This window comes from Nerophis lumbriciformis, linkage group LG03 (genome assembly GCF_033978685.3).
Source record: "Nerophis lumbriciformis linkage group LG03, RoL_Nlum_v2.1, whole genome shotgun sequence".
NCBI classification, from domain to species: domain Eukaryota; kingdom Metazoa; phylum Chordata; class Actinopteri; order Syngnathiformes; family Syngnathidae; genus Nerophis; species Nerophis lumbriciformis.
The window spans coordinates 57,884,987-57,907,047 of NC_084550.2; the positions used below are offsets into that span (position 1 = coordinate 57,884,987).

At 38.8% G+C, this 22,061-nt stretch overlaps 1 protein-coding gene across 1 annotated transcript in view; it reads right to left on the reverse strand.

The window, feature by feature from the left end:
* The window catches only part of col7a1 (collagen, type VII, alpha 1), a 265,397-nt gene that overhangs the window by 104,016 nt on the left and 139,320 nt on the right, over positions 1-22,061 (reverse strand). The window contains exons 33-54 of the mRNA XM_061930639.2: positions 21,238-21,282; positions 19,150-19,269; positions 19,009-19,080; positions 18,903-18,938; positions 18,774-18,827; positions 18,599-18,670; positions 15,376-15,489; positions 12,623-12,649; positions 12,468-12,521; positions 12,297-12,368; positions 9,891-9,950; positions 9,719-9,754; positions 9,600-9,644; positions 6,582-6,617; positions 6,450-6,494; positions 6,322-6,357; positions 6,152-6,187; positions 6,040-6,072; positions 5,892-5,963; positions 5,741-5,797; positions 5,502-5,537; positions 5,331-5,411 (exon numbers count right to left, since the gene is read on the reverse strand). Of these exons, the coding sequence (XP_061786623.2) occupies positions 5,331-5,411; positions 5,502-5,537; positions 5,741-5,797; positions 5,892-5,963; positions 6,040-6,072; positions 6,152-6,187; positions 6,322-6,357; positions 6,450-6,494; positions 6,582-6,617; positions 9,600-9,644; positions 9,719-9,754; positions 9,891-9,950; positions 12,297-12,368; positions 12,468-12,521; positions 12,623-12,649; positions 15,376-15,489; positions 18,599-18,670; positions 18,774-18,827; positions 18,903-18,938; positions 19,009-19,080; positions 19,150-19,269; positions 21,238-21,282 (1,239 nt within the window). The remainder of the gene's footprint in view (positions 1-5,330; positions 5,412-5,501; positions 5,538-5,740; positions 5,798-5,891; positions 5,964-6,039; positions 6,073-6,151; positions 6,188-6,321; positions 6,358-6,449; positions 6,495-6,581; positions 6,618-9,599; positions 9,645-9,718; positions 9,755-9,890; positions 9,951-12,296; positions 12,369-12,467; positions 12,522-12,622; positions 12,650-15,375; positions 15,490-18,598; positions 18,671-18,773; positions 18,828-18,902; positions 18,939-19,008; positions 19,081-19,149; positions 19,270-21,237; positions 21,283-22,061) is intronic.

The window sequence follows — 22,061 nt, forward strand, 5'->3', positions numbered from 1 at the left end:
ACATTTGGTATTGGATACTTTCTAATATGCTTTTGCCTTGGAGACTTTATATGTGTCGGGAAAGTCATATGCAACAATGATTATTTGATACTTGTTTATAATAACAAATGTGCTGTTTTATACTGCAATATTGTTCAATTATTATTACGTATGTGCAGCTTGTGTGCTGGTGTGTGCTTAGACCTTAGAAGCCTATAGTATAGCACGGGGGTCGACGTCACATCCGTTTTTCTTTTTCCTGGCTTAATTCACACGATGGTCAAGCAGCTTGAGCGTAGCATTAAAACATGTGAGAGTGACTGTAGAGTTTGAGCAAAAAATGCCGTATTGCTGTTCTGTTTTTGGGTGTTGCAATCGTTCAAATAGAGAGATAGGAAAGAGCTTTCATAAAGTCCAGAAAGAAGTGGTTCATAAAGGTAATAAAGTCAGGGAAAAAGAATGGCTCTTCAAAATATCACTTTCATTTTCATCATCTTGTGGAATACAATCGGACCGCTTGTGTCTGCAGAGATCACTATGTAAAATGTTTGTGAACATTTGATTTGTTTGAGAATCTTTCAATCGAGTTTATTCTCTACTATATTAGTAGTGTTTGATAGCAGAACTAAACGTGAGAAAAGGACAAGAGATCACATTAGTTTGTGTTCTTTTGTGGTTGCTATTCCTAAATATAACTACGAAGACCTGCTTGTGCAAATAAACTAACGTCATGTCCCTGAACAACAGGGACATTTATAGCTAAGCAAAATATCAACTTCACATCATAAAAACAAATGTAGACAAGAATTGTAAAAGACAGACTACTATTCGTAGAAGGAAATCAACTGCAAAGAAATGTATCCTTTTTCTCATTAGCGTCACGATCACAGCAGCACGACACTCCTTATGTCAATCAAATACGTTACTTAGCGATGCACGAATAAGTCCAACTTTGTCTTTCACGGATTATTGTTTAATTTGTGGACCCCTCAAATGTAAAGACATGATGTGCCTCCAATCTTTTCTTCTCTAAATGTCGTTAATTGTCAAGTGAAGTGAGGTTGTAGCGAGCAGTAACGTCCTGGTGATGATAAATGGTTTAAATCATTGAAAAAATGTATCTTTTTTTAAGAGTGTATAAATCCATTCCATCCCATTTTAAATATTTTTTTCATGATCGCTTATATATTTGCCCCTAAACTTTTCAAAATAGGCCTGAATCTGCACTGATTCAGTTATCAATCAATCAATCGTTTATTTATATAGCCCTAAATCACAAGTGTCTCAAAGAGCTGCACAAGCCACAACCACATCCGCAGTACAGAGCCCACATAAGGGCAAGGAAAAACTCACAACCCCAATGGAACGTCGATGTGAATGACTATGAGAAACCTTGGAGAGGACCGCAGATATGGGTGAGAGGACCTCAGATGTGGGTAAACCCCCCCCACCCAGAAACGCTGTCGGCTTCGCTGGGCCTGAGCTCATCTAAGATGGACTGATACAAAGTGGAAAAGTGTTCTGTGGTCTGACGAGTCCACATTTCAAATTGTTTTTGGAAACTGTCGACGTCGTGTCCTCCGGACCAAAGAGGCAAAAAACCATCCGGATTGTTATAGGCGCAAAGTGTAAAAGCCAGCATCTGTGATGGTATGGGGGTGTATTAGTGCCCAAGACATGGGTAACTTACACATCTGTGAAGGCGCCATTAATGCTGAAAGGTACATACAGGTTTTGGAGCAACATATGTTGCCATCCAAGCAACGTTACCATGGACGCCCCTGCTTATTTCAGCAAGACAATGCCAAGCCACGTGCTACATCAACGTGGCTTCATAGTAAAAGAGTGCGGGTACTAGTCTGGCCTGCCTGTAGTCCAGACCTGTCTCCCATTGAAAATGTGTGGCGCATTATGAAGCCTAAAATACCACAACGGAGACCCCCGGACTGTTGAACAACCTCAAGCTGTACATCAAGCAAGAATGGGAAAGAATTCCACCTGAGAAGCTTAGAAAATGTGTCTCCTCAGTTCCCAAACGCTTACTGAGTGTTGTTAAAAGGAAAGGCCATGTAACACAGTGGTGAACATGCCCTTTCCCAACTACTTTGGCACGTGTTGCAGCCATAAAATTCTAAGTTAATTATTATTTGCAAAAAAAAAAAAAAAGTTTATGAGTTTGAACATCAAATATCTTGTTTTTGTAGTGCATTCAATTGAATATGGGTCGAAAATGATTTGCAAATCATTGTATTCCGTTTATATTTACATCTAACACAATTTCCCAACTCATATGGAAACGGGGTTTGTAGATCTAACATAATAGTGGGAGTCCAGTCCATAGTGGGGCCAGCAGGAGACTATCTCGAGCGGAGACGGGTCAGCAGCGCAGAGATGTCCCTAACCGATGCACAGGCGAGCGGTCCACCCCGGGTCCCGACTCTGGACAGCCAGCACTTCAGGTAAATAAACAGTAGCCTAATGGGACTCCAGACCATCGCCTGAAACCCAAAAGTGCCCGAATGTGCCTCTTGGTCACGTGACTGCAACCCAGCCATTCCTTCGAGTATACATTGATCACTTTTTTGTAAGAGAGCACCGCCTGCGCAATTAAATATCTTAGTTGCTCAGACAGCAATGTGTTTATACAAGTTTAGATTGGGTTATGTAGTTTCCGAATTGGAAAAACACGTTAATGTGGTTCGCTTTAATGTTAGCATTTAAGTTAGCCAGCGTTAGCTTGATTCTCCAGTAAACACCGGTTTGTGTGTTTATCAGAGTTATTAATACCGGTTTTACGATAATTTGAATGTGTAACGGTTGTTACATGTCTGTTTTTTGTGTGCCACCTACTGGCAATGTTGCTCCCCTGTTCTTTCTATTTACAGTTGCCATGGTTCCCAAGGGAAAGCGGGGGCAACTGAGCACAGCTGTTTGTAATCAACGCACCCTATTTGGTCTGATCACTCACAGCTGTTAGCGCGGGATCTTTCCACGGTACTTCCACCACGTTGGGTCTTGGCCAGTGCATCGCCTACTCCAAGCTCCTGTTTGAGTCATCCCGCTACGTTTCCTCCTGCTTAACCCTAGTTGTGAGTTTTTCTTTGTACTTTGTGCGCAGTCTACCTGTCTGCCCCTGAAGACAACCTTTTGTTATTTTTCTCTTAGTTTGATATATAGTACAGGCCAAAAGTTTGGACACACCTTCTCATTCAAAGCGTTTACTTTATTTTCATGACTATTTACATTGTAGATTGTCACTGAAGGCATCACAACTATGAATGAACACATGTGGAGTTATGTACTTAACAAAAAAAGTGAAATAACTGAAAACATGTTTTATATTCTAGTTTCTTCAAAATAGCCACCCTTTGCTCTGATTACTGCTTTGCACACTCTGGACATTCTCTCGATGAGCTTCAAGAGGTCGTCACCTGAAATGGTTTTCACTTCACAGGTGTGCTTGAAGCACACATAATACATACTGTAGAACTACAACTGGTTCGCAACTAACAGTTTTCGGATTGTAATCATCCAAATATGATTGGCATCGAAGTAGAACAAGGGTTCTGGATCATCATTTGAGTTCTGTCATGATTAGTAGTTGTTGTTTTTAAAGGAAATAGCAAACTTTGTGATGCATCTGTGAAATTAATGCGCCGCTGTGTGCTTAAAATGACCAAAATACATAAATATTAGAACTTATTATGAATGTGGCAGTTACTAGGGTACAAACAAACTTACTTATATTAAATTGGAGGGTTTTGGAGGTTTTTTAGAGTGCCTTATAGGCGTAATAAATTGAATTCCATTGCCTCCACTGTTAGCTGACTTTTGCTCGTGTTGATTTACTCGTTAGACTGCATAAAAAAAAAGAAAAACATATGTGTGCTTGTCTTATATATGGATTGTGAATGATAGGCAAGATTTTAAAAAAAGTGCAGTTCCCCCTTCAAGAGCATACGAAGTGTTAATACAGGAGTGTGAAAGCTGTGTGAAAACCTTATAAAGACTTTAAATGTTTATACTATTTATAAAAGTAATTTGTATTTCTTGTTAAGCACTTAGCAATAGTGCTACTTGCTGGATCTGATTATCACCTTGCTTCGAAAACTTGTAGATCATCCTTCATATATTCAAGCTCAAAAATATATAGGGTTCTGGATCATCATTTGAGTTCTGTCATGATTAGTAGTTGTTTTTAAAGGAAATAGCAAATGTTGTGATGCGTCTGTGAAATTAATGGGCCGCTGCAGGCTTACAATTACCAAAATACATAAATATTAGAACTTATTATGAATGTGGCAGTTACTCCAGTACATATAAACTTACAGCATGTGTATTAAACGTTGGAGGTTTTTGGAAGTTTTTTAGAGCGCTTTATAGGCGTAATAAATTGAATCCCATTACCTCCACTGTTAGCTGACTTTTGCTAGTGTTTATTTACTCGTTAAACTACATAAAAAAAAAAAAAAGAAAAACATGTGTACTTGTCTAATATATGGATTGTGAATGATAGGCAACATTTTTAAAAAGGCGCAGTTCCCCTTCAAGAGCATAGGAAGTGTATATACAGGAGTGTGAAAGCTGTGTGAAGACCTTATAAAGACTTTAAATGTATATACTATTCATAAAAGTAATTTGTATTTCTTGTTAAGCACTTAGCAATAGTGCTACTTGCTGGATCTGATTATCACCTTGCTTCGAAAACTTGTAGATCATCCTTCATATATTCAAGCTCAAAAATATACAGGGTTCTGGATCATCATTTGAGTTCTGTCATGATTAGTAATTGTTTTTAAAGGAAATAGCAAATGTTGTGATGCGTCTGTGAAATTAATGGGCCGCTGCAGGCCTAAAATGACCAAAATACATAAATATTAGAACTTATTATGAATGTGGCAGTTACTACAGTACATATAAACTTACGGCATGTGTATTAAACGTTGGAGGTTTTTGGAAGTTTTTTAGAGCGCTTTATAGGCGGAATAAATTGAATTCCATTACCTCCACTGTTAGCTGAGTTTTGCTAGTGTTTATTTACTCATTAGACTGCATAAAAAAAAGAAAAACCTATGTTTGCTTGTCTTATGTATGGATTGTGAATGATAGGCAACATTTAAAAAAAGGTGCTGTTCCCCTTTAAGAGCATAGGAAGTGTTTATACGTGAATGTGAAAGCTGTGTGGAGGCCTTATAAAGACTTTAAATGCATATAATATTTATAAAAGTCATACAATAAACCGCGTCCCTACCACAGTGGGGCCCGGAACATAACCACACGATAATCCAAAGAACACCGAACGACCCAGAAAGGATGCCAGGACAAAACCACGTCACTTATGAACGACTCACCTGCTTCCCCGCAGGGCCGGGCTTCCCTGGGCTTCCCGGCCGGCCGTCCTCTCCTCTCTCTCCTGGTTCACCTGCGACTCCCTAAGAGGGAAATTGCAGGAAAAAAATTTAGCAAGCAGATAAATACAAACAAAGCAGGAAAGGCCAAATGAAGCACAACATGCTCCTCACCTTGGCAACCGGCCTACTACTGATACCTGGAAGTCCCTGAGGATGGGGAGGGAGAAAGAGCACATGTTTTATGCATTCTTAGTTTGTAGCACAAGGGAAGACTAGATGAATTATTAGAGGATATTGTCAGGAATATTTCACAGTCACTGTAAGTGTGACGCAGGGGGACTAGCTAATGCCACGAGATGAAACAGAAATCTCCAGGGAGGTTTTATGATGACTTGCTGGCTTTCACTCACTGGCTCGCCTCGCTCTCCTTTAGGTCCAATCATGCCCGCACCTGACCCTGAAGACCCCTTTTAGGGGTAGAACAAAAGAGGTGTCATTTGGATACGAGCTCGGATCTCTGAACTGCGACTGCTTTTTGGATCCATTAGCATGGTGACTCACTTTCTCTCCTCTCTGGCCATCTTCTCCCTTTGGTCCCCTGGGCCCCTCAGGACCGCTGAGACCCAACTCTCCCTTGTGTGAGCAAAGGAGAGGTGTCAGAGGACGCTAGTCAAATGAATAATTGTATGATAAGAGCCTGATTTCTTACCTGTTCCCCTTTCTTCCCTGGAGGACCTTGAATCTGGACAATTTCAAAGCGCACTTAAGTCAAAGATATTTATGAAATAAAATTATTATATCATTATTTTCCTTCAACTCACACTTCGGCCTGGATCCCCTCGTGGGCCTTCGCTTCCCTAAAAACATGCAAGTTCTTTAATCTTTTGCCGGGATACCTATTACACGCGATTACGAAATGTTCTGCAGGGGTTTCACGTTCCCGCTGACCTGGCACGTCTCGAATGATTAGTCCTAATTGAATCAGCCTCACCTTTTCTCCCGCCGCTCCACTGGGCCCTGGGAGACCCTGAGGACAAATGTAAAGGTTTAGTCATGAGACGCCGGTGTAAGACTACAATTGTGATGCCATTTAAGCTCCATGGCGGGCCAGTCACTCACCCTCAGCCCTGGTGGTCCAGGGGAGCTTGGTTTGCCCGGGTCCCCCTAAGAAGACATTATTAAGAATATATAAAAGACAAAAACCGATAAGGAGTCGATGGATAATGAACTGGAACAAAGCATATAACTTACTCGCTCTCCTGTTTCACCAGGTAGTCCTCTTTCTCCCTAACAAAGAACACATTGATCATTTGGTCATTGTCATCAGCCGCCCGTGTGTTGACCAGGACCAGAGGGCGGGCCCATATTACAGTGGTTTTAAAATCACTGCATTGGATTCTTGTGTGTTCCAGAATCGATTTTAAGATTATTTTACTGTTTATTAAATGCCTTAATATTCCAAAAGTCTGGATACATACCCTCGGGGAGGCGTCATTCCAATATTACGCCCCCCATTTGTGGAACAGCCTGCCAGAGGCCCTCAGGGCTACAGAGAATGTTATGATTTTTAAAAACAAGCTTAAGGCCCACCTATTTAACTTAACGTTTAATTAATATTCGTATTCATCCTATCATTTTTATTACCGTTATAACTGTGTTAGTATTTATTAGCTTGTATTTACCACATTAATTTTATTTTGTTTTTAACTACATATTAATATAATATTTATGCCTTTTTGTATTGTATCTTATTAAAATATTGTATTCATCTATTTGACCCTCTTAGTATATTTCAGATCAATAAAGTCATTTCCAGCGTTTCCTCAGCCGGAGCCCAATGCACTGGGGGCTCTGATGTATAAAATAAAATAGCGAAAATCAGACTTATAACAGCGACTAGACAGCAAAGTACGAATGTATTGAAATTTCTGACTTTGTGATGTCTTTTTTATTTGTGGTCGTGTTGTTTTAGGCTGTTTAACTCTGGTGATCAAAACTGGTTGAATACATGTAGCGCTGAATTTGACCAGCACAGGGCGATAAAGCTACACCTTCAGTTTAATTGTGTTAAACTACATGTGTGCAATGTTTGTTGTGTGTATGAACACTAAACCTTCTGTTTAATTCATGTAACACACACACACACACACACACACACACACACACACACACACACACACACACACACACACACACACACACACACACACACACACACACAGGTCTGGTGGCCATGGATGAAGTGCTGGCTGTCTAGAGTCGGGACCCGGGGTGGACCGCTCGCCTGTGCATCGGTTGGGGACATCTCTGCGCTGCTGACCCGTCTCCGCTCAAGATGGTCTCCTGCTGGCCCCACTATGGACTGGACTCTCACTATTATGTTAGATCTACTATGGACTGGACTCTCACTATTATGTTAGATCCACTATGAACTGGACTTTCACAATATTATGTCAGACCCACTCGGCGTCCATTGTATCCGGTCTCCCCTAGGAGGGGGGGGTCACCCACATATGCGGTCCAAGGTTTCTCATAGTCATTCACATCGACGTCCCATTGGGGTTGTGAGTTTTTCCTTGCCCTTATGTGGGCTCTGTACCGCGGATGTCGTTGTGGCTTGTGCAGCCCTTAGAGACACTTGTGATTTAGGGCTATATAAATAAACATTCATTGATTGATTGATTGAATGGACAATATTTATGTAAAATACACAATGGACATTATATTTTTGTAATGTTTACATTTTCAGTCTTACAAACCTAAATAAAGCAAGTTGTGGAAAGAAATACAACTGAAGAAGAAAAATAATTCATCAACCTTTAACAAAACTTAGCTTTGGTTTCTTCATGCTGTTAACGATCTGTCTAGCTCATTGGTTCTTAACCTTGTTGGAGGTATTGAACCCTACCAGTTTCATATGCGCATTCACCGAACCCTTCTTTAGTGGAAAAAATAAAAATAAAAATAAATTTCAAATTAAAGACAAAGTTATGTTTTTTTTACTGGTGCACAAAATGAACCGTGCATGAACATCACCTTGTTCAAAGAACAACACTAACACAGTGCATGAACTCACAACAAATTACACACCTGCAAATCAGATGGAAAATTAGAGGGAAAATTGTTTGGTGGTATCCATAATACGCCGATGGGGAGAAGTTTTTATTTACACGATGAGTTGGGTGTGTCTTGACCTCAGCGGAGGAGGCTCCGCCGAAACCCTGAGGCCGCCTCACCGAATCCCTAGGGTTCGATCGAACCCAGGTTAAGAACCACTGGTCTAGCTGCAGACGTTGGAAACGAGTAGCGATAGCAGATTAATGAATTTATTGACAGTGCAGTGTGAAAGCTGATATGTTTACTTTGAAACCACAGTCTCAAATCAATATAACCTCCGGAGGCACTTTCTAAAGAAACATCCCCATTTTGATGTCCAACCACTGAGACCTTGGGCTCTTGAAACTCAATCAATCAAAGTTTACTTATATAGCCCTAAATCACGAGTGTCTCAAAGGGCTGCACAAGCCACAACGACATCCTCGGCTCTGATCCCACATCAGAGCAAGAAAAAACTCAACCCAATGGGATGACAATGAGAAACCTTGGTGGGGACCGCAGATGTGGGGACCCCCTCTGGGCGACCTGTGCAATAATCGTCGAGTGGATCTAGCATAATATTGTGAGAGTCCAGTCCATAGTGGATCTAACATAATAGTGTGAGAGTCCAGTCCATAGTGGATCTAACATAATAGTGTGAGAGTCCAGTCCATAGTGGGGACAGCAGGAGATCAACTGCGGCCCTCTTCATTATGTAGCCCTGATGTACACTGACTACTCTATTTAGTATCAAATTCTAATTTTTTCAGCTTTGTGTCAGGAAAACATATAATCCAGTATTTGCAGCAATGAGAGGAGCTGTACATGTTGCATATAAATTGTTCCATTTCCATTTAATATCTACATTTTCCATATGCAAAAGAGAATTAAATTGCCTGTCGCACACAGCTCTCCTGCAAGTTCCGACAGCTATGAATATAATTTCACACAGATAGGTGACAAAATAGACAGTTGAGTTACGTGGGTCATAATCTGTCCCAAAGAGATAGTCAATCACATGTTCATTTTTACATTCAGTTCATTTTCTTCTGCAGCTAAGTGGGATTGTCCAAATGTAAAGCTCTCTATAGACTGCTCACATGGCCAAAGAACATCAAAACATAATATAAATAAGTACATGTAGGATTGATTCCTGCTAAATCCTTCACTCACCCGGTCTCCGTGCGATCCAGGCTCACCCGGCTGCCCTCGATCACCCTATCAGAATACACACAGTCAATCTTCAAGTTAAATGTTACGGGCACGTCTCATTTTTCATACCTTTATCGTACCTTACTGCCAATTTCTCCTGGAGGCCCGCGAGGACCCTGAAGGGCATAACGGGACTCTTAATGTGTACAAGTCATGGTGGATTACTATTGTTGGTGTGTTAGGCAGGAAATGTGCTTATGAAATGGAAATGTGTCCACATGATGCCAATACATGTTATTGAGGGTGACCCACCCTGTCACCAGGGTCTCCCTGCCTGCCTGCTGGTCCTGGCAGCCCAACAGCACTGTCACCCTGAAAAATGAAACTTAATTAATTAAGGACTCAAGGAAATTGCCTGAAAAAGTTGATAATTGCAAAAAAAAAAACTTTATTGATTACACACACATATATACTGTGTGTATACATATATATATATATATATATATATATATATATATATATAAATGATAAATAAATAAATGGGTTGTACTTGTATAGCGCTTTTCTACCTTCAAGGTACTCAAAGCGCTTTGACACTACTTCCACATTTACCCATTCACACACACATTCACACACTGATGGAGGGAGCTGTCATGCAAGGCGCTAACCAGCACCCATCAGGAGCAAGGGTGAAGTGTCTTGCTCAGGACACAACGGACATGACGAGGTTGGTACTAGGTGGGGATTGAACCAGGAACCCTCGGGTCGCGCACGGCCATTCTTCCACTACGCCACGCCGTCCCTATATATATATATACTGTATATACTATATACTATATATATATATATATATATATATATATACATACACACACACACACATATACACAACTATACAGGCTGTATATACAGTACAGGCCAGAAGTTTGGACGCATCTTCTCATTCACAACACAACTGATGGTCCCAACCCCATTGATAAAGCAAGAAATTCCACTAACCAACCCTGATAAGGCACACCTGTAAAGTGAAAACCATTTCAGGTGACTACCTCTTGAATCTCACCGAGAGAATGCCAAGAGTGTGCAAAGCAGTAAACAGAGCAAAGGGTGGCTATTTTGAAGAAACCAGAATATAAATATTTTTATTATATAAACTAGAATGTAAAACATGTTTTTTAGCTATTTAACCTTTTTTTGTTAAGTACATAACTCCACATGTGTTCATTTATAGTTTTGATGCCCTCAGTGACAATCTGCAATGTAAATAGTCATGAAAATAAAGAAAACGCATTGAATGAGAAGGTGTGTCCAAACTTTTGGCCTGTACTATATATATATATATATATATATATATATATATATATATATATATATATATATATATATATATATATATATATATAAATATGTATATATGCATACATATAGGTATATATACATATACACACATAAATGTACATATTTTTTACATATAGAGAGAGGAGCGCGAGAGAGAATAGAACTTTGGTTTGGAAAGAACAAAATATAAAAAATATTTTAATTTTTTTTTTATTTAAATATATTTTCCTTGTCACTTTCCACTTTTAATTGTGTGGTTTCACTCTATCGCGGTTTTTCAAAATACATATATAAAAATCAGATCACTCGTCCTTGCTGTTTCACGTTGGACTACGGCTTAGTATTATTAAACTATATGCATATTTAAGGACATTTTACAAACTTTTGGCCTAAATTATTTTTTTTTCAAGCATAAAATTGCCAAAAATGACTTAAAAAAAGAAATCTGCTATGTACCTTACTGCAGGGTTTCTTAATCATAGGGCAAAGAGGAATAGGCGAAACTGCCCGAAGATACTGTAGGCGTGCCAAGCTTGTGGCATCATATTAAAAAATATTTTAGGCTGTAATTGCTGCCAAAGGTGCATCATATTGAGAACATGCTGTGAATACTTACTTACATGTGATTTTTTTCTAAATAAAAATAGCAAAAAAAAATTCAAAACACCTTTTCATATTATCATTATAGAGTATTGTGTGTAGCATTTTGAGGACAAAAATGAATGTATTCCATTTTGGAATAAGGTTGCAGCATAAAATGTAAGAAAGTGAAGCGCTGTAAATACTTTTCGGATGCACTGTAAGTAAATTAGATATAATTAATGAATATGATTAAAATAAAGGGTAAGTTTACTAATTCAGTGTTAATATTTGAGTGGGTCCCGGGCCCCTCTGTAGTAGAAAAGTTGGGCCCCGAGGTCAAAAAGGTTAAGAACCCCTGTTTTACTGTATTGCACAGCAGCTCATCTTCATTATTGAACAAGCTGCAGTATTTTCACAGATGTTGTAGAACTTTGAGCGTGTGTCCATATGACTGTACAGTGTTTATTTATTTAGTTAGGACTTATATGTGTCAGAGTGGAATGGTAAACGGATTATACTTGTATATCGCTTTTCAACCCTCAAGGTACTCTAAGCGCTGTGACACTCTTTCCACATTCCCCCACTGATGACGCAGCATCAGGCGCAACTGGGGGGGGGGGCTTGAAGTTATCGTGCCGTGATTTTACCAGTCCGGCCCACTTGGGAGTAGATTTTCCTCCATGTGGCCCCCGATCTAAAATTAGTTTGACACCCCTGGCGTATGCAGTCGCTCATTTCAGTTTTCACTTTCTCCTGCACTTCCTCCACCTCTGCTACTTATACAGCAAATCGACCTGCCTTGTCTCCCTTGGCCCCCTGTGATCCGGATAGCCCTCTAGGACCTTGCACTCCTGGAGGTCCCGGAGAACCCTGATGATAAAAAGGCAATTAGCGGATGCAAAATACCAACCCCCACTTGCACCCAGAACTCATTTGTCCACACATTGCACGGTGGTTGACTGCACTTACTGGGGAGCCCTTTTCGCCAGTGACGACCCCCCCGCCGCCGACTCCTGGAAGTCCCTGGCACAGTACGGAGAGATAACAGTCAAGAGTCATTATGCTCTCAGGTACCTGGGGATAATTCTGCAAACATAAGGCAAGCTGGCAATGGTGTGACTCACCCGCTCTCCAGGGCTGCCCCTGTCTCCCTACGGAGAGAAAGCAAGGGAGAGAGGAAGCTGAACATTGTTGTCAGGCTGAAAGCTTTAAAGGTGGATGTGTTTCCTTTACATGGCTTATAACCGACTATCTCTGCCCTGCTGAACATAGCTTTTTAACATCAAATATGGAACAGCACTGAGAATAACTTCATAGGGCCAACAAAAACCTTTCCATAGCTCCAAATTGTGAGCTTGCTGAAGTTTCTATGAACACAAACGCCACCTCACTTTCATGACATATGCAATGTGAGAGTAGCTCTCTATTATTTGTGAATAATTTATTCAGTAATACATAGAAAATGACCTCCTAAGAGGGGCAACTGAAGAAAAATAGTGGCTCAATGCTACCACCATGTGTGGTATTGTAGAACATCATCCTGAAACCCCCCCAGCATTATGTGTCTGCATTTACATCAATGTCTTTCAATGTCTGTGACAAATATTAAAGCCGCTATGGATACAACATACTATACCAGGCCATATTTTGCATTAGTAGCTGGTAGGGGTGTAACGGTTTTGTAGATACCGCGGTATTTTGGTTACAAAGTCTTCCCATTAATGCTGTGACGCATGACGGTATCAAACAAACACTTGGTGTGTCGTTTTTTTCTGCTGCGCTAGTGTTTTTGCCTGAAAATAAACTACATCTCTTAGAATCCTCTGCCGGCAAGGTGGGGCTGTGGAATGCAGGAAGTGAAGTGCGTTCATAGTAGATGTTTTTGGACAATTCTTTAAAATCAGTCCAATACTGTTTGAGTTATGTTGCTAAAAAAACCACACAAACAAACCCTGATAAAAACATAACCTCTTTGGCGGAGGTCAGAAAGTCTGCTTTCTGCAAAGCTAAGCGAACCACTTTGATCTTGAGCGTTTCCACGTAAATCATGATTTTGTTTAATCTTGCTTTTATTTAAACAGTTTTATCTTTTTGTCTAGTATCATGGTTTGAAGGGCTACCCCTGAAGGACAGAAACCGATTAAGCCAAATAAGCAAGTGGACAAAAAGACTTATTGGTGAGCCCCAGCTGAGTTTGGAGTCAGCAGATTGCAGAGTCAATTACAGCAGAAATCTCTCACCCTCTTTATGGTGAGTTCCAGCTTCTCCCGTCCCATGCAGAACATCTCGGTATAGGAACAGATTTGCTACAGCCGCAGCTATTCTTTTCAAAAAACTATAGCTATATTGCACATATTTATTTATTTTTATCTATTTATTAATCCATAATTGTTTTATCTTACTGTCTTTTTATACATTTTTACTCTGCCTCTTTTTATTTTCTTCAAGTGACTTTTTCTTTCTTATTTTCCTGGTCCTGGTCCCAAGCAGCCTGTTGAGCACTTTGTCATGTTTGTCAGGTTGTGATCTGTTTTGTGTTAATACCTTTGTTTATTTTCAATATATATGCATATGCCATTCTCCTGTATTTTATTTTACACTGCAAAACAGATCTACCTTCGGGTACAGATAAAGTCCCTTGAACGTGAACTTGCCACCTCATGATCCGTCACCCAGAAAATATATTTTGAGTCGGCGAAGCCAAACATCAGTTTATGAGGTGTTAAAATTATTAAAAGTTAATTTGTTAACTTTTCTGAGAAACAGCATTTTTCAGACTGAAACAAACCTGTCCATCGTGGAGGACACTGCTTGTCAGAAAGTAAAGAAAGACACTAAAGTGAACATTATTGTTTTACACTGGATGTTTACATTGTCACTTTAAAGACACCCAACTGTGAGTTTTTTTGTAATAGCTGTTTGAAACAGTGGATGTTCCTGCACAATTATTTGAACTTAAAAACACATGATTGTAGTAATAAATATGATTCAAACATGTTTATCCTAAACGTTACTGCCACTTAATTTTATACACTGACATTTTTAAGTCTTTTTTTTTGGGACATCTACCACAATAACATCATGCCGTGGTCTTAAAGGGGAACTACACTTTTTTGGGGGGGAATTTTGTCTATCGTTCACAATTATTATGAAAGACATGAGAATGGATAGATTTAAAAAAAAATAATTCTAACTATTAAATTAACGTAAATAAAAGAACATTACAAAAATATAACATCCACCCAGTTTCTTTACGAAGATTATGAGACATTTTTCATCTAAATGGGGATATATGAAAATCCTAGTAGTCGGCATCCTAATGACAGCAGACACTGTACGATAAGTGATGTTTTATTATGTTAAAAAAGCAAAACCCGGTGATGCGTTTTTTAAATTAATGCTCCGCCTATGCTTAAAATGATAAAAATACGCAAATATTAAATGTTATTATAAATGTGCCCGTTACTACATTACATATCATAACATAACATCATGTATACAAAACCCTAATAGGGGTGTTTGGATGTTTTTTAAGGGCTCTACAGGCAGAATTGAACGGCTCCTATAGACTCCATTGTAAGCGGACTTCTGATTGAATGTATTTAATATTTTAAATGCATTAAAAAAAAAAATCCATCCATCGCCATGTCTTTTAAAATGATTGTAAACGATCAGCAAAATTCCCCAAAAAAGTGCAGTTCCCCTTTAATACTGTGATGATATCGTACCGGGAGATTTTGATACCGTTACTTCCCTAGTAGCTGGTGAACATTTACATTATTTGTATACATTCATAGGTAAGTTAGTAAAGAGCATGACAGACATCATACAGTTACATGAATGTACAAAAGCATGGAAAGAAAGAAAGGGTCTAAACCTTGATGGACAGTCCTGGCGTTCCTGGTATCCCTGGGCGACCATCTTGCCCTGGTGCACCTGGAATCCCTGGTGTACCTTTGATACCGTCAATTCCTGGCCGACCGTGCGTCCCCTGAATTCACAGGAAAGAAACGTGCGTGAGAAAAGGCGCGTGGAGACTCCTTACTTTGTGACTGTGTTGCTCTTCAACATACAATAAACTCCCTTTTATCTCAGTTACCTAGTTCCACACTTGACAGTGGTAAATTTGATTTCGAAAAGTAAGAAATATTCATTTTAAATCAGTAAATACATTTTCATAGCTAGAGCATAAAGAAACCTTCCAAATATGTTTTTTTTAACATTATGAGCGCTCTGAAATAACACCCACATAGCCACCTTTACGCTCCTTTAACACAATATAATATAGTAGTAACCATAGGCGCCGATCTACATTTCTGCCAGTAGGTGCACGGTGTGTGCGTATAAAAAAAAAAAAAAAAAAAAGATGTTCAGCGATGTTAATACCCCATATGATTTGTGGTTTTATTATTTTGTAAAACGGACCAAACTCGCCACAACTTTAACTACGACAAGATTGATTTAAAAAAATATATTTTAAAGATTGAAAGTTGCCATCAATCCCACGTGGTTGCTCGGCATTGTCCGTGGGTGCTTCGGGGCCCGGACAATGGATCGGCGCCTATGGTAGTAACGCTGCCTGAGGCTAAGCCAATCAGTGACCTCGATACTGAACCGCGCACTCTGTTTGATTTGGTCTCATGTGGCCAATACTACTGTAATATTAACATTTTTAGTCCATTTAGCCTTTTTTATGCATGGAAATGCTTAATATTTGGACAAAATACGAAGCATACAGTGTGTTTAAAAAAATCTGGGACGAATGAAGTCGTAAACTTTGAAACGCATTGTGGCAAAAGACAACTATCCTTTTTCTAGTAATGTGCGATCTAATACACTACTACTAGATCCACTATGGACTGGACTCTCACACTACTATGCTAGATCCACTATGGACTGGACTCTCACAATATTATGTTAGATCCACTATGGACTGGACTCTCCAAATATTATGTTAGATCCACTATGGACTGGCCTCTCACAATATTATGCTAGATCCACTCGTCGTCCATTGCACCGGTCGCCCGGGGGGGTCCCCACATCTGCGATCCCCTCCAAGGTTTCTCATTGTCATCCCATTGGAATGAGTTTTTTCTTGCCCTGATGTGGGATCTGAGCCAAGGATGTCATTGTGGCTTGTGCAGCCCTTTGAGACACTCGTGATTTAGGGCTATATAAGTAAACTTTGATTGATTGATTGATTGATACTTCAAACATCACAACGCCGTTACTGTTACTGACAGTGAAATGTGGCATGTTATTATCGCTATCAATCCACAACTAACTATATTTTGCGTACGTCACACGTCCCTCAACAGTAGGGGTGGTTTTCTCTGGGAACCTCAGGTTTAGATTCCAATCCAGGGGCTATGATCCGATTATTGATGCACCTTTAATAAATTATATATATGTACGTAAAGCTCATCCTAGGCTGCTGACATATGCCATGGCATGCCTCCGTGGCGAGCAAGTATCCTTCTTGTTTCTAAAACCATGAAATGCCCAAACATGCTCTTGGTCCCTGTAAGTACGCACCTCAAAGAGGTGTTCTGTATCTATTATTTCATATCTATGGCTCACAGTGTCTGTAGCAGGGGTGCCCAAACATTTGGCCTCCAAGGGCCACAGTGAAAATGTGCCAATGGTCTGCGAGCCAGACAGCGATGTTTTACCATGCAACAGCACCACCAGTGCGAAATGTAGCCTCATACCACCATATATAAATATAAGTCTCGTGCCTAATTCAATTAACATCCAACTTTTATGTACATTTGGCAGATTTTTGCCATTTCCTGGTGTTGTTCTGTAACCAACTCCTCCTTGATATTTCATCTGATCGCTTTCAAAATTTACCCGGACAGATAAGACATAAGGAGGATGCTAAATTTACATTACATCTACTGTAATATTGTACATGGTAATTGGGGTTTGTTATATATTGTATATATTATATAAAAATATAATATAATATAATAATATATCAGTATATATTATATACTGTATATATAATATTTAAATATTACACATATGTTAAATTTTATATTGCTACTATGGTACATTTTAAGTCTACTTTATGCCTGCATTATCCTTTCCATCCTTTGTACCTGAACTACTGTGTGGAACAATTTCCCGTGTGGATCAATAAAGTTTTTCTAAGTGTAATTATAGGACATGGGCGAAGCATGGCGAACGATATTATACTCTTCTATAGAGCGTAAAATAGTCACAACTTTACCGTAGAGCAGGGGTCTCAAATTCAAACGCAACAAGTTAAAAATCTACATATTTTACAATAAAAAAAAAAAACAGAACTTTACCATACAATTTACAGTAGTTTTTAGACCAAATTACTGTAATTTGAAAAACTGTACCACTAATGTTTTTATGTTGAAATTCTGGTGACTGAGCTGCAAGTTTTTTTACCGTAAAATCTATGGCCATGTTTTTTAACAGTGCATTACTAAATAGAAAAACAGTACCACTGTTATTTTTACCGCAAAATTCTGGTGACTGAACTGCCAGTTTTTTACCATAAAATCATCGGGACCCAGGATGGACCACTCCTCTGTGCATCAATTGGTGACGTCTCGGCGCCCCGACGTGTCTACATGCAAGATGATCCCCGGCTGGCCCCACTATGGACTGGACTCTCACATTATTAACCATATCTACTCAGCATCCATTGCACCAGTCTTAGCTGGTTCCTTTCTGCTGTAACGTGGTTCCAGTTATACTTCTGTGAAAGTATACAAAGCACTTATTCTTTGGTTGTTTCACTACTACTTCACATCCAAGCTCTTTAAACGGTTAGTATGGCATTCACTGGTAACTTATTACATTTAATGATCATTAATTCCGTTACTAATTTTTTTTACTAAAGTCACTGTATTAACTATAATTACGTTTTAAAAGTAATTTTCCGACTCCTGGTCATGTTTAAGGAGTTTTTAAGAGTTCGCAAATAACAGCGTCTGTCCAATTAGCGCCTGCTTTCGATTAACGGCCCGTTATCTTTGCGGGTTAGATAAATAAACACCCCAGCTGTAATTAAAGCATTTATGATATATGACTGTATTAAAATGTTTTTATGTGCTTCTTACAGGTATTCCTGGTGTGCCTGGCTCTCCTTTCCTTCCTGGATACACTCCTCCTGTTACGGAGCCTGGCTCCCCCTGAAACATCAACAAGAAGGTACAATGAACCAACAGAAACCTTACTTATGATTCTAAAAAATACAGCATCGTAGATTAGGAGAAAGACCAATAATCTGCTCACCCTTTCACCTTTATCTCCCTTTGCACCATCCAACCCTGATATGCCAGGTCCGCCCTGAAGTGACAGGAAGGAAGTTTAAAATGATGCTTTGCAGCAGTGACATCATCTCTTCAGGCGAGGTTGACTTACAGAGCTTCCTCTGACACCAGGCTGACCCTGTGAACCCTACATGACACATCAAATCATTATTCGTTTTTGAAATGTACACATTTCTAAATGTGTTTTCTCAGCTTACTGGAAGCCCTGTGTTTCCTGGAGAACCCGGTCGCCCTGGTATTCCTGGATTTCCATCAACACCAGTAAAACCCTGGAAACATGAAGTGGTTATATCGACCCAGACATTATGATTTGGTACGTTTTTTTAACTCCTACTTACTCTGTCTCCCTTCTCCCCTTTTAAGCCCGCTGTGGGGTCAGTAGGGACAGACGGGCCTGGTAGACCTGGACGCCCTTCAGGACCCCTCGGACCATCTCTACCAGGGAATCCATCCCGACCCTACATCACACACAAACACACACACACACACATCAGGTAAGCTTGCACTATTAGTTTGGATGCAATGCTAGTTTTGATTAAGAAACTAAACACTTTTTTAAGGGAACACCAACATTTACTTATCATACTAAAAGATGTTTTTAATACAGTGGAACCTCCTTTTACCAACCCCTCTTTCTAAAAACGTTTCGATTTATGAATACAAATATGCTTTGTTGTTCCTCACAGTGCAGCCATTTTGTGGACGAGCTGATCAAATTTCCAAATTTGATAACTCAATATGAGTCCAAAGAAAGCAATGGACAAGCAATGTGCGGTTTGAAACAATCAGGAAGTATCCACAGTGTTGTTCACACTCCCATCCCCATGCCCCCCTCCCTTTACACGCAAAGAAGATTAACCGACAAGGTAAAGTGGATTTTATGTTTTTATTCCAAATCATTGTAGCAACCTGGCTGTTAAATTTAAAGAGCTTGTGATTTTTAAACTGTGAGTGCACCACAGGGCTAGTGACAGTGTGTGTGCGTGTCGGCAGGGGGGCTATAATGAGGACAGTTCAACTGAATGTTGTTGTTTTGACTTTGGTATTAGTGATGTGCGGATCGATACTGAAATATCAATACCGCCGATACTAGATCTTTATGCTCTAATATCGATCCTCAAATAAAAATATCGATGCTTTTGATAGTTTAGTTCCAAACTTTTTACACCAAGAGCCGCACACTGAAAAATCAAAGTATGTGGAGGCCATATTGATACTTTTTTTTTATTTAAAACATTTTTAAAAACAAATATCGTGTCAGATTTGTATTATAAGTAACTAAGTATATTATTTTACTTATTACTGAAAACATTTCAGCTTTTTCTCATTACATCCCGATTTTTTTCCCCTCTTTTTTCTGACATTTTAATCTTTTTTTCCTAAGACACTCGTGATTTAGGGCTATATAAGTAAACATTGATTGATTGAAGTAAGATTATAATAAAAATAATGCCCGAATGCAGCTGAGCTCCAACACCCCCCGCGACCCCGATAGGGACAAGCGGTAGGAAATGGATGGATGGATAACAATACAACCGTTTAATTGCTTAATATACAGTGTAAAAAATTATGTATGTATGAAAATATTAATGTTCAAGTACACATTTAACAGTGTTTGATATGGTTGTTATATTTGTCAAATTAATTAATGAGTTAGTATTGTTTTATCTTTGGATTAACTAACTAAATTTTAACAGCATTTTTATATTTTAAGTATATTTTATTTTTATTTTGAGAGCTTCTGGTATTTTATGTCGTGGGTGTCCACCAGGGTCCGCATAATGGAAAGTCGATTATGAGTAGGCCATTTTGATATATATGTATATATATATATATATATATATATTTTTTTTTTTATTTTTTTTTTTTTTTTAAATGCTAAAAATAGATATTACGTATATTTAAAGACACACCTTTAGTGTTAAAGGTCACTAAGTATATTAGTATAATTATTAGTTTTACAATTTTATCTTTTTCTCATTATATTCCGATTTTTGGCTCTTTCCTTTTTTTTTTTACTGTTGTTGTTTTACATAGATATGTTATTATTTGAAAATACAGAACTAATAAATTTTTTACATACACGTTATATGTGCACAAAGTATCGGCATCGGATTGGTATCGCCAATACCAGCCTGAATTTTACTTTGTATCGGATCGGAAACCAAATCAGTGGTATCACACATCACTATTTGTTATTAAACAGGAAGTTGATCCATTACCCACTTGTTATGTCTGTTGGATTTACAGCTTGTACTAAAATATAGACTTTTGTCAAGGCTGAAACCAGTTATTCATGTTCACATTCTTTCTTATGGAGAAATCTGCTTCAATATAAAAACTTTTCTATTTACGAACCCTGTTCAAGAACCAATTAAAATTGTAAATCGAGGTTCCAGTGTAGTGAATGTGGGTCAGTCGCTTACAGGTTCTCCTTTGCGTCCATCCACACCATCTCTGCCTCTCTCCCCCTGGAGAAAACCACAAATAATTGACCATAAACAGAAGAGAAAACAAAGAGATGCTCACCATCGGAGAAAAGGTGAACTTCCTTATTGCTATGCTAAAAGAAGGTAGCTTAGTTTCGAGCTACGAGCTGCCATTGCAAGATCAATAAATCTTCGGTTTGCTACATGAATAAGGAAGAACAGAATACTGTCGTCATCATGTCATCAGCCCCATGCAGTAGATTCTTTAGCGTCATTATTCGTAAGTACCAATATTTTATATTTTACAATTACATAAGAGTGTAATGTGAAAGGTTAATGACAGCATAACAACTAAAATGCATATAATATTCATGTAAATTAGGGTTGTACAGTATACCGGTATTAGTATAGTACCGCGATACTAATGAATCATATACGGTATTATACCACCTCTGAAAAGTACCGGTCCGCCACCCACCCATTTTAAAATTTATGTTATTTTTATAAACTCAGGAAATATGTCCCTGGACACATGAGGACTTTGAATATGACCAATGTATGATCCTGTAACGACCTGTAACGACTTGGTATCGAATTGATACCCAAATCTGTGGTATCATCCAAAACTAATGTAAAGTAATTATTACATTTTAATAGAAGTGTAGATAGAACATGTTAAAAGAGAAAGTAAGCAGATATTAATGGTAAATGAACAAGTAGATTAATAATTAATAATTTTGACTGAATAATAGAATGGAAAATGACAATATGTTACTGCATACGTCAGCAGCTAAATTAGGAGCCTTTGTTTGCTTACTTAC